The sequence below is a fragment of the Propithecus coquereli genome, unplaced genomic scaffold (genome assembly GCF_000956105.1).
Source record: "Propithecus coquereli isolate 6110/MARCELLA unplaced genomic scaffold, Pcoq_1.0 Scaffold77, whole genome shotgun sequence".
Taxonomy (NCBI): domain Eukaryota; kingdom Metazoa; phylum Chordata; class Mammalia; order Primates; family Indriidae; genus Propithecus; species Propithecus coquereli.
The window spans coordinates 3911464-3923517 of record NW_012153840.1 but is presented as its reverse complement, the minus strand read 5'-3'; the positions used below and the strand labels follow the sequence as shown (position 1 = coordinate 3923517).

Below are 12054 nucleotides of genomic sequence, written 5' to 3'. Positions count from 1 at the left end.
AGATTGAAATACACAAAGTACCTCTTCTGATCACAAATGAAATGAACTTAAAAATCAATAGCAGAAAAACTGGAAAACTGGAAATTGAACAATACACTTAGAAAATTAATGGCTCAAAAAAGAAATCACAGAAAAATTAGAAAATATCTTGAGACAAGTGATAATGAAAATACAACATACCAAAACTTATAGGATGCAGTAAAAGTAGTGCTAAAAGGGAAATTTATACCTGTAAACACATTAAAAAAGAAGAAATATCTCAAATTAACTTTATACTTTAAGGCACTAGAAAAAAAAAGGAACAAACTGAATGCAAAGCTAATAGAAGGAAGGAAATAATAAAAGATTAGAGAAAAGTAAAATAGTGAATAGAAAAACAATAGAGAAAATTAGCAAAACCAAGAGTTGGCTCTTTGAAAATATTAACAAAATGACAAACTTTTAGCTAGATTGACTAAGAAAAAAGAGAAGAGACTCAAATAATTAAATCAGAAATGAAAATGGGGAATCATTACAAATTTTTTTGGAAATAAAAGGATTATAAGATAGTACTGTGAACAATTGTACACTAAAAAATTGGATAACCTAGATAAAATGGACAAATTTTTGGAAATACGCAATCCACCAAGACTGAATCATGAAGAAATAGAAAACGTGAATAGACCTATAACTCATGAGAAGATTGAATTAGTAATCAAAAACCTTCCAACAAAGAAAAGCCTATGACCAGATGGCTTCACTGGTGGATTCTAACAAATATTTTAAAAAGAATTAGCACCAATCTTTCTCAAACTCTTCCCAAAAATTGAAGAGGAGGAAATACTTTCTGACTTATTTTATGAGGCCAGCATTACCCTGATACCAATGACAGACAAAGACATCACAAGAAAACTACAGACTAATATCCCTTATGAATACTGGTACAAAAATCCTCAAGAAATTAGTAGAAAACTGAATTCGACAGCACATTAGAAGAATTATACACCATGACCAAGTGGGATTTATTCCTCAAATGCAAGAATAGTTCAACATATGAAAATCAGTCAGTGTATTAGAATTAAGGGGGAAAATACCCCACGTGAGTATCTTATTAGATACAGAAAAAACTTTTGACAAAATACAACTCCTTTTCTTAAAAAAGAAAAGTACTCAAAAAACTAGGAATGGAAGGAAACTACTTCAACATAATAAAGACCATGTATGAAAAGCCCACAGCTAACACAGTACTTAATGGTGAAAGACCAAAAGCTTTTCCTTTAAGATTAGGAATAAGACAAAGATGCCTGCTTTTGCCACTTCTATTCAACATAGTACTGGAAATTCTAGCCAGAGCAATTAGGAAGGAGAAAGAAAAACATCCAAATTGGAAAGGAACAGGTAAAATTCTCACTTTCTGTAGATAGCATGATTTTATATGTAGAAAACTCTAAAGATCACACACACACACACACACACACACACACTATTAGAATACATGAATTCAGCAAATTTGCAGGAAACAAAATCAACACACAAAGATAGGTTGTGTTTCTAAACACTCACAATGAATTCTGAAAAGGAAATTAAGAAAACAATTCCATTTACAATAACATCAAACAGAGTAAAATACTTAGGAATAGACTTAGCTGAAGAGATGAAAGACATATACGATGAAAACTACAAAGCACTACTGAAAAAAATTAAAGAAGACATAAATGAATGGAATAATATCCTGTGTTCATGGATAGAAGACTTAATATTAAGATATCACAAAGCTATCTACAGATTCGATGCAATCCCTATCAAAATCCTAGTAATTTTTTTTTTTTTGCAGAAATGGAAATAATCCATCCTAAAATTCATATGGAATCTCAAGGGATCCCAGATAGCCAAAACAATCTTGAAAAAGAAGAACAAAGTTGGAATACTCACATTTCCTGGTTTTAAAACTTATTGCAAAGCTACAGTAATCAAGACAGTGTGATATTGGCATAAAGACAGATACACAGACCACTGGAACAAATGAGAAAGCCTAGAGATAAACATGTGTATATATGGCCAAATGACTTTTGACAAGGGTACCAAGATCATTCAATGGGCAAAGGACAGTCTCTTCAACAAATGGTGCTGGGAAAACTGGATATCCGCATGCAAAAGAATGAAGTTGGACCTTTACCTAATACCACATACAAAAATTAACTCAAAGTGGATCAAAGATCTAGATGTAGGACCTAAAACTATAAAACTCTTGGAAGAAAAAAAAGGGGAAAAGTTTCATGACATTGGATTTGGCAATGATTTCTTGATATGACACCAAAAGCACAGGCAACAAAAGAAAAAATAGATAAATTGGACTTCATCAAAATAAATAACTTCTGTGCACCAAAGGATGCTATCAACATCCTATTGATAGGGTAAAATGGCAACCAATGAGACGGGATAAAATATTTGCAAATCATGTATATGATTATATGTATCTGTATATATCCAGAATATATAAAGAACTCCTACAACTCAACAACAACAAAAAAGCCTGATTAAAAAATGAACAAAGGACTTGAATAGACATTTTTTCAAAGAAGATATACAGATGGCCAATAGACGCATGCAAAAATATTCAACATCATTGATCATTAGGGAAATGCAAATCAAAACCACAACAAGATACCATTTCACACCCATTAGGATGGCTATCATCAAAAAATAAAAAATGACAAGAATTGATGAGGATGTGAAGAGATTGAAACTCTCGTGAATTGCCAGTGGGAATGGAAAATGGTGCAGCCACTGTGGAAAACAGTATGTCAGTTCCTTAAAAAATTAAGCATAGAATTACCATATGATCCAGCAATTCCACCTCTGAGTGTATACCCAAAATAACTGAAAGCAGGGACTCAAAAAGATATTAATATTTGTATATCCACATTCATAGTAACATTATTCACAGTAGCCAAAAGGTGGATGCAACCCTAGTGCCCACTGATGGATGAACAAAACGTGTTATGTGCCTACCAGGGAATGTAACTCAGCCTCAGAGAGGAAGAAGAGTCTGACATACGCTACAACACAGATGCATCTTGAAGACATTATGCTAAGTGGAATAAGCCAGACATAAAAGGAAAAATTTTGTGTGATTCCATTTCTATGAGGTACCTATAATAGGCAAATTCATAGAGACGGCAAGAGGAACGATGGTTGCCAGAGCCGGGGGGGAGGGGGGAGAACCGGGAGTTAGTGTTTAGCAACTTCTGCAAGACGAAGGTAGTTTTGGAGATGGATGGTGGTGATGGGTGCACAACAGTGTGAATGTACTTAATGCCACTGAACCATATACTTAAAAATGGCTAAAATGGTTCATTTTATGTTGAATATATTTTAGCAGAATAAATTTTTAAAAAACAAAATATAATGAAAAAATGAGAGAGCGGAGTTGGAAAGAGTGAAGAACAAAGAAGAAAAAGAAAGGGAGAGGAAGGCAGCAGGTGTGGACCACGAGAAGGTGGCCCTGTAGCCAATCACAGCTTTCCCCAGGGTTGTTGGATGCCGGGCGGCCAGCCCCCAAACACATCCTTTCTGTGTCGCGCAGGTTGTCCTGCGATGTGCATTTACCCTTTCTCTGCCAGTCTTCCCGTGGCCCAGGAGGTAAGGGGACCCAGCAGAAGTTTGAGAAACAGCATCTCAGAGGTTGTCCTGGGTATTTGGTCTTTTTCAGTTCACCAAAGCCACTGAGAAGACACCCCAGTCCCTTTACAGAAAAGAGTACGTCCCCTTCCCAGGCCACAGACCGGACCAGATCTCCAGGTGGTACAGCAAGAGGAGAATTGAGGTAAGGGGGAGCGGCAGGTGACACTCAGGCCTGCCCCCTCCCAACGCTCAGGGGACACCAGCCAGCTTCCAGGCCTAGTACTCTCTTGGGAAAACAGAATCAGTCTCGCTAGTACTCTCCCAGCCCAGGGGCTACTGGGAGCATTAACCCATAATTACTGTGTGAGCCAGTGATGCGTTTGATCTCAAGCCGGCAGCATCCCCCCACCTGTATCTCAGCACCTGGATCACGCTCTTCCGACAGCAAACGGGCAAAGAGTGAGAAGAAGGTAAATGTTGAATTCAGGTGAATGTCGCGAGGAATCACACAAGCTGCTCCACAAGCAGGTGGTGACGTTTGGACGGACAGTGTTGGTGCCGCCTGCGCTCCGGCTGCCCACTCTTTTGTGTGCAGAGTCAAAGGTCACTCGCTATTGACTGGGCGCTTGTTTGTGCATGTCATTGCGTCCCAGGTGTCCGGAGCAGGGAGCCAGGGCACTGCAACCGCAGGACATACTCCACCCCCACGCCAACGAGGGGCACTCGAGGCATTTACTAACTTAGTGCGCCCAGTCGCTGAGATCCGGGCCCTTCCGGCAGCAGCAGGGAGAGCCCCCTCCTCCAGCAACCCCTGCGGGTACCTCCCACCAGGTGCGCCCCGGGGGAAAGCAAGCTTCAGGTGCTCAGCCACCAGGTGCACAGCTGTGCTCTGTCCCCACCACATCCTGGGAGTTGCTTCTTTTGCCAGCCTGCTGCTCTCAGAAGCAATTTCTGTCTCCCCACCCTGACCCCGCCTGACCCTACAGCAGCGCCAACTCAGGGTGGGAGCAGGTGGGCCCAGAATAAGGTGCAATTGGAGCATTTGAGAGCTTGAAGGGACCCAAGAAATCACTCAGCTCGGTGCCCAGAGGTGGTGAGTGTCTTTTCCGAGACACTTGGCTTGTGGTGAGGGACCGGGTGGGTCGCTGCTCTGCAGATCAGCAAGGCCCAAACTGGATATTCATTTCTAAGGATGCTGCTCAAACTGCCTGTTGTGCGCTGGGGCGTGGACGCAGCACCGCTCCTACGTGACTGCGTCAACTCTGCCAGCGATCATGTTTGTTCCAGTTCGCACGCCCCCACCAGGCAGCTTCCTTCTTCAGCTCCCACGCCCACCTCACTCTTCCTTCTCAGGCAAAAACTACCCCAAAGCCCAGATCCCAGCCACCTCCTTTCTCTCACTCTCACACGCCAAGCCCGTATTCCCCTGCCTTAGATCACCCCAGGGCCAAGTACTGGACAACGAGAGACCACCCCTGAACCCCAGAGCCCACTGAGATTATTCCAACTGTCCAATCCTAAGCCCGCTCCAGCTGCCTGCCCTGCCTCTCCCATCGGTGCCCATGGAAACCATGATGAAGGCTCTGCCCCCTCACGTGTCCCTGCGTGGCATGGTCTGCCCCTCCCCCTGGGAACTGTAAGTAATGAACTCTTCTTCCAAAGGCGATGTCTCCATGTCTGTGACCTTACCATGCCTGATTAAAGACAAATCCCAGGTACACGATGGAGCCAGCAGGGCCGCGCCCAAACCAAGAGAAACAGCAAGAAACTCCTTCTTGGCCTCTCCCCTCTCCCTGACATGATGCCTCCTCTGTTGATGGGAAACCCTACAACTCACTTTCCTGGGCACTGGACATACCCTGCGGGGTACCTGGTGCTGCAGATCTTGGGAACCCTGCTTAATGTCTGTGCCCACCCCTCCGTCTCCCTCCGGCATTGTGATCTGACTTATTTATGGAACCACGACTTGAAATATGGGGTGCAGCCAGCATTTCCCGACACGGCAGACACAGACCTCCCCGTCTGCGCCAGACAAGAGGACAAGCATGGAAATCGGCATTATCCTCCCTTGTAAATCAGCACAGCTCCCCGGGATTCCCTTCCAGGCCCGAGAGGATTTTCTTAGGAAAAGCCCCGGTGCAGGCAAACATCCCAGAGTAAGGAGAACATGGTTTTCTTCTCCTTGTAAATAGCTCCCCACTGAAGAAATCCCTGCCCTGGTTTCCAGCTGAGGGAGCCGTAAATCCTTTGCAAGAGAAGGCGATTTATGGAGCGTTCTCTGATTCTTCTCACAGTCACTGATTGAAATCTAAGGCTGGTCTGCACCACCCTCCGCTTGCCTGGGAAATAGTCACTTGGACGGATGAGACTCGAGACAAATCAGGGTGCAATTTCCAATCGTAAGAGCACACAGGGAGGTGGCTCAGACTCCTCCCATTTAGCAGGGTGCCCTGACTTTCATTTTAATGTCCCGCCATAGCTCACAGTAGGATGCATTGGCTTGGCATAGTCTGGGGGCCGGTCGTACAGAGAATTGACAGCAGCTGGCTCAAAAGTGGGCTGCACCAGGGTGGGACAAACTGCCGGCCGTGGAGGCCCCTCTCCAGCAGCACCACAGACCCCCGTGGCGGGCAGCTCCTGTCTCCACCCACGGCCAGGCAGACGCCTCGCTCCCGTTGCTAACATGCCCACTGTGTCTGTCCTCCCAGGGGCTTCTGTACAAACACCTGATCACCCACCACCAGGAGCCCTCGCACCGCCATCTCATCAGCACCTACGACGACCATTACAACCGGCATCATTACAACCCGGGCCTGCCTCCCCTCCGCTCCTGGAATGGGCACAAGTTGCTGTGGCTACCAGAGAAGTCCGACTTCCCCCTTCTTGGTACTTTCATAATTTGGGATTTTCCTCTGTGTTGGTCTGTAAAGGGTCCACAAAAGCACAGGGCTGAGGTGTGCCTGCCTCACGCAGAGGGAGCTACCTGTGCTACCCCGGCTCCGGGAGAGTGGCAGGATCAAATTATGGGGGAATGAGTCCTATTTCCCATCAGGGCTGCCGCCTGCCCTCTTCCCTTGACACAGGGTAACCTTGGCTGTGTTGTGACATCCTCACCTGTGCACTGGGGTGGCATGTTTACCTGCAGCACAGGTGGCAGGGAGCAACATCGCTGCACAGTCCCTATCAGTCCTATTCGCTCCATAAATAGTGACGGAATATTTCCCAGGTGGCATTCCTGCTGTAGCACCTGGGGACACAGCAATGATAAACACTGAGGAATTTCTGTCCTTGGGAAGTTGACATTCCAGTGGGGAGACAATAAAACACCATTACCGAATTAGAGAACTTACACATGAGTAAATAAGATAATTTCAGACAGGGATATGTGCCAAGGAAAGAAACGGGTTATGGATAGAAAGTGAGGTCGGGTATTTGTGAACCTTCTTTGGTTCACAAATTCCTCCTAGGGTTGATGTGCAGTGGTCTTTCTTGAGGGTATAGTTGAGCTGAGAAGGAGGGAGCCATGCAGGGATTGAGGGGAAGAGCATTCCAGGGGAGAAAGCAGTAAGTGAAAAAGTTCTAAGGCAGGAGTGGAGGAGAACCACACAGGGGCTTACAGGGTACAAGGGGAGTGGATTTTGTCCAACCCACATTCCAAGATCCTACAAGGGGATTTTTGCAGGACAGTGCCTTGATCTGGTTTACATTTCAAGCCACCCTGACCCTAATGAGGACACAGAGCAATGCCATCTCTTTGCAGTCCTACTTTTGATGCAGAGGGAAATGGCTCAGAGAATGAGCTGCTTGTCACTGCGTGACAAGGGTTTCTCCTCGACGTCACTCTCACAACCCACACTGCTCCTCTCCCTTCTGGGCTGGGAAAATGACCCAGGACCTGGCAGGGTCATACTCAACCACGCCATGGGGCTGACTTCTCCAAGGCTTCTGTAGCAGTGCCTGGTCTTTCTGGAGGACTCGGGAAACAGGCCCCACCCTGAGACTCTCAGGGGCTGCCCAAGCCGACGCTCTCCTGTGAGGCCGTCTCTTCCCTTTGGTGCCTCGCCAGGCTCGGTCCCTGATAGAGCAGCCTGGGAAACTCTCCAGGGCCCCCGTCACCCATTCTTGTGGTCAGGTGGGGCAGACTCCTTCTTTAAGCCCTGTTCATCCAGACCCTGGTTTCTCTTGCAGCGCCCCCTACAAATTATGGACTCTACGAGCGGCTGAAGCAGAGGTGGCTGGCATCCAAGGTTGGCCCGAGGGAGAGGGAGAGCATTTATACTTCGTCCTACCCCAGACCACCGTTGTGGGCTATGTCCCAGCGGGAGCACGCGATCCCGGTCCCTCCCCGTCGCCTGCACCCTGTCCCAAGCTTCTGAGAGCTGCCACCCAATCGGCAGCTCAGGCAGAACCAACTGGAGACCCACAGCGTCACTGGATTTGCCAGACACAGCGGCTGCAATAAACTCAGAGTACGGAACCCTGCCCATCGGACGCCCCTTAGAATCATGGTGTGTCGTACAGAACCCTCCCCTCCAAACCCACAGGGTCCTTTCTTTTCCGTCCCGCAATTAAAGCTTTTTGATGCTATTGGGGTGCCGTGTACGTGCAGAAGCCAGATTCTTACCATTGGAGAAAACTGGAAGGATCCTTAAGTTCAACCCCCTCGTTTCGCAGGAGGGGAAACTGAGGCCCAGAGAGGTAATGTGACTCCCTCAAGTTATCACCACTTGGTAAGTACCTCAATGAGTGTCTGGTGCAATGGGAAAAACGGATGTGACTATGAAACCCATCTTGAAAATTCCACGGAACAGCTGGCTGTGGTTCTGAGGAGGCGGCGCCGTGGAGCCGTGGTAGGAAGGAAGCCGCGTGTCCGCTGTTGCCTGGGCCGGGGGGGCGTGCACTGGCCACGGGCTCCGAGGAAGGGGAAGACACGTAGCATCTCCCTCTGCCTCTGAGCTCTCAAGTCTTTCTATGCGTTTGGGCAGAGGGGAGAACCTCTGGCAAGAGGTCTGGGAATGAGGATGGATCTCCTGACAGAACTCAGACGCCGTCCTCGCCCAGCACAGGAGTCCGCAGTGTGCACACTCGGCCCTTGGGCCAAACTGCCCCTTCAAAGAAACACCAGCAGAAACCCTGGGACTCTGTGCTTGGCCCACGGGCGCGTGTGTGCTTAGGCAGTGATTTTGCTGTGCAGACGATAACATGATTCCCAGTTTCGGAGCCTGGGTCTGTGCCATTCTTTTCACAGGACACCTGCTGGCCTCAGGCCCTCTGCAGCACCTACTCCTGTTCCTGCCTTATTCATCCAGGTGTCTTCCCTACTGCCCAAAAGAGCCTGGCACAGACCAGGTGCTCAATAAACGTGTGTCGAATGAATGAATGAATGCGCGACTGAATGAATGACAGGAGGAGGAGCCAGGGGATGGAGGAAGGTGGCTGAGGAGGCAGCTGTGGGGGGAGTGGAGCTGGCCTTCCTCACACCTTGCCATCCATCCGTCCATCCCACAAATACCCACGGAGCCACGACTGGGCCGGCCCTGACCTCGCAGAGCCTCCGTCCCGCAGGAAGAGGAACAGGAGACAAACACTCACGGGACAGAGAGGCGGCTGGACTGGAGACCCTTGAGGGGGCCGGGGAGGGAGGGAGGGTATGGGATGTGTGGGAGCATAAAGGGTGCCATGATAGCCAAGTGGGGGTGTGGAGCCCTGACTAGCCAGGGCAGGGCCAGGGAGGGCTTCCCAGAGGAAGGGTCATTTAGGCTGAGGCCAGAAAGCTGAGGGGGATTCGCCAGCTAAAGGAACAGGTGGGGAGGGAGGAGAGGGTGGCTCAGGCCACAGAAAGAGCCTGGGAGAAGGCTCTGATGTGGGAAGGCGCTTGGCAGGTTAGCTAGAAGCCCAGAGAGGTGGTGTCTTAGTTTGCTATTACGGCTGCAACACAATACGGCAGCATCAGGAAACCGGGGGAAGCCAAGGGAGCCCACGGACTATGGCTGCCCACGCCTGGGCAGCATCCTTGGTTCCCACCACACACCTTACAAAGTGACCGTGAGCACTACAGCAGCCAGAAGTACCAGAGTGTCATGTGTCCCGAAGTCAAACTAAACCATTGCGACTAGATTAACAAATCGGGGTGCACGACCAATAGCTGTGGCTCCGGTTGCCCGGGGTGGAGGAGTTTCCTGCCTTTTCCCAGAGGAAAATCCAGCCAGTGAGGGTCTATTTCCTTACAGCAACACACGTTTACTCTCTTACAGCCCTGGAGGCCAGAGTTGACGGGGGCTACAGGGCTGCGTTCCTTCTGGAGGGTCTCGGGGTGAATTGTTTCCTTGCCTCTTCCGACTTCTAGAGGGTGTCACCATTCCTCATCCATGGCCTGGTCCTCCCTCTCTAGAGCCACAGTGCAGCACTTTCTCCTCTGCCTCCCTGCATGAGGACCCGTGTGGGGACACTGGGGCCCTGGATGACCCAGGATAACCCCTCAGCTCGAGACACTTCACTTAATCGCACCTGCAAAATTCCTGCTGAATATAAACTAACATATTTACAGGTTCCAGGATGAGGATGTGGACATTTTAGGAGGTGTCACCTCCCAAACAGAGGGGTTCGTTTGGTTGGCAGGTATCAGGCCAATAGACACAGCCAAGTTGGTTACAGGAAGGGTTGTACTTATACAAGGTAAGGATCACACCGGGGATGAGTCCCAAAGCAATGTGTCCCCTAACCATGGGGTCAGGCTGGTTTTATAGTCAGAGGGTAATGAGGTGTGATTTGATTGGATCTTGCCTTGGGGTGACACTAGGGCTTGATCTGATTGGATCCTGGATCCTGCCATGCTGTGTCCGCTTCTTAATTCAGCCCCTGCTCCTCGGTCCAAGCACTTAGGTTCTGCCCATGGTCACAGGCTTGGTTCATCTGGGCATGCTCAGGTTATGTGACCTTCAACCTGGTGGGTCCATGGCAACTGAAAAACAACCCACAACTTTGTTACATAAAAGTTGAGCCAGTGGTGGCACATGCCTATAATCCCAGCAGTTTGGGAGGCCGAGGTGAGAGGATTGCTTGAGGCCTGGAGTTCAAGACTGCCCTGGGCAACATAGTGAGACTCGGTCTCTGCAAAACAAAAAAAAAAGTTGAGAAGATTGGTCTGGAGCAGTTACAGAGGGACAAGGAGGGGAAAGTCCTCTGCGTGAGACACCTGCTCAGTCGCTCACCCTCCAGCACACCCTGTCCAGGCAGCTGGGATGATCGGGGCAGTGGTGGGGGATTCGGTGGGTCCCCCAGACTTCAGCTGCCCACAGCTGATCAGCACCTCTCAGCCCCCCACCACGCACTTTAAAAAGTGACCGCGAACACTGCGGTGACCAGAAGTACTGGAGCCTTAGGATTCCGTGTTCAAAAGCTAAACTAAACCATTGCAACCAGATCAACAGTTGGGGTGCACAACCAATAGCTGTGGCTCCGGCTGCCCAGGGCGGAGGAGTTTCCTAACTTTCCCAAAGGAAAATCCAGGCAGTGCGGGTCTATTTCCTACATCCCTGCTTCAACTCAGCCAGCAGTTCCCAAACTTGAGCCACAGCAGCTTCCCCTGGGTGGCTTGTTGGAACACAGGTGCTGGGCTCCCCACCCCCTGGGTTTCTGATCAGTAGGTCTGGGGTGGGGCTGAGAAGTTGCTTTTCTGACAAGTTCCCAGGGGGTGCGGCTGCTGTTGGGGTGGGACCCACACTTTGTAACCACTTCACTAGGCTCAGCTGGTCTATTTTTATTTTATTTGTACAACTTCTTTGGAATAACAGATTCTGCAGTGAAAATAAAGATAGTAAACATTCGGTCTGATGCTGTGGAGGGCCTCCTGCAGCTATGGTAGGAGGCTATGACTCTGGAATTTTATTGCAAAGCAGTAAGATGAGCAGTGAATTGTTAGGAACTGGGACAGTGAGATGTCACTGCTGAGAGCACTGACAAACATTCTGTAATTCCTGTCCCACCACTTATGGGCTGTGTGGTCTTGAAGAAGTTACTGCCCGTCTCTGAATCTGTTTTTAACAAATGGATACAAGGATGATCTCTATTCTCAGAAGTACTGAGCCCTAAGCTTAGTGCATAATTAATCCTCCATAATTGGTGGATGCCATTGTTTGACATTCGAAGACAACAGGCATAATCGAGGAAACAGCCCAGGCCACAGAGGACGACTCAGACCTGAGACAGAGGCCACCCACATACCAGCCACTCCCTCTGCCAGGCCGCCAGGCCTTGGCTGTAGAACTCAGCACCAGAAAATTCCTTAGGAGCCAAGCCTGGGCAGTACCTGGGACAAGCCTGCCCCCTGGTGGCCAATGACACCAATTTGCAGAGGTCTGTGGTTTCAGATTCAGGCTTCTCTGTGATGGGCACTAATTCCAGGCAGCAGGTGTGAAAATAATTCAAAACAGAATTTCCCCTCAGTGATTT

The 12054-nt window shown here is 48.7% G+C and overlaps 1 protein-coding gene across 1 annotated transcript in view; it reads left to right on the top strand.

Moving 5' to 3' along the window:
* LOC105824879 (chromosome unknown open reading frame, human C1orf158) overlaps positions 1 to 7979 on the top strand; it is a 12243-nt gene extending 4264 nt beyond the window's left edge. The window contains exons 2-4 of the mRNA XM_012662491.1: positions 3692 to 3805; positions 6312 to 6489; positions 7792 to 7979. Of these exons, the coding sequence (XP_012517945.1) occupies positions 3692 to 3805; positions 6312 to 6489; positions 7792 to 7979 (480 nt within the window). The remainder of the gene's footprint in view (positions 1 to 3691; positions 3806 to 6311; positions 6490 to 7791) is intronic.
* Positions 7980 to 12054: the final 4075 nt, after the last annotated feature.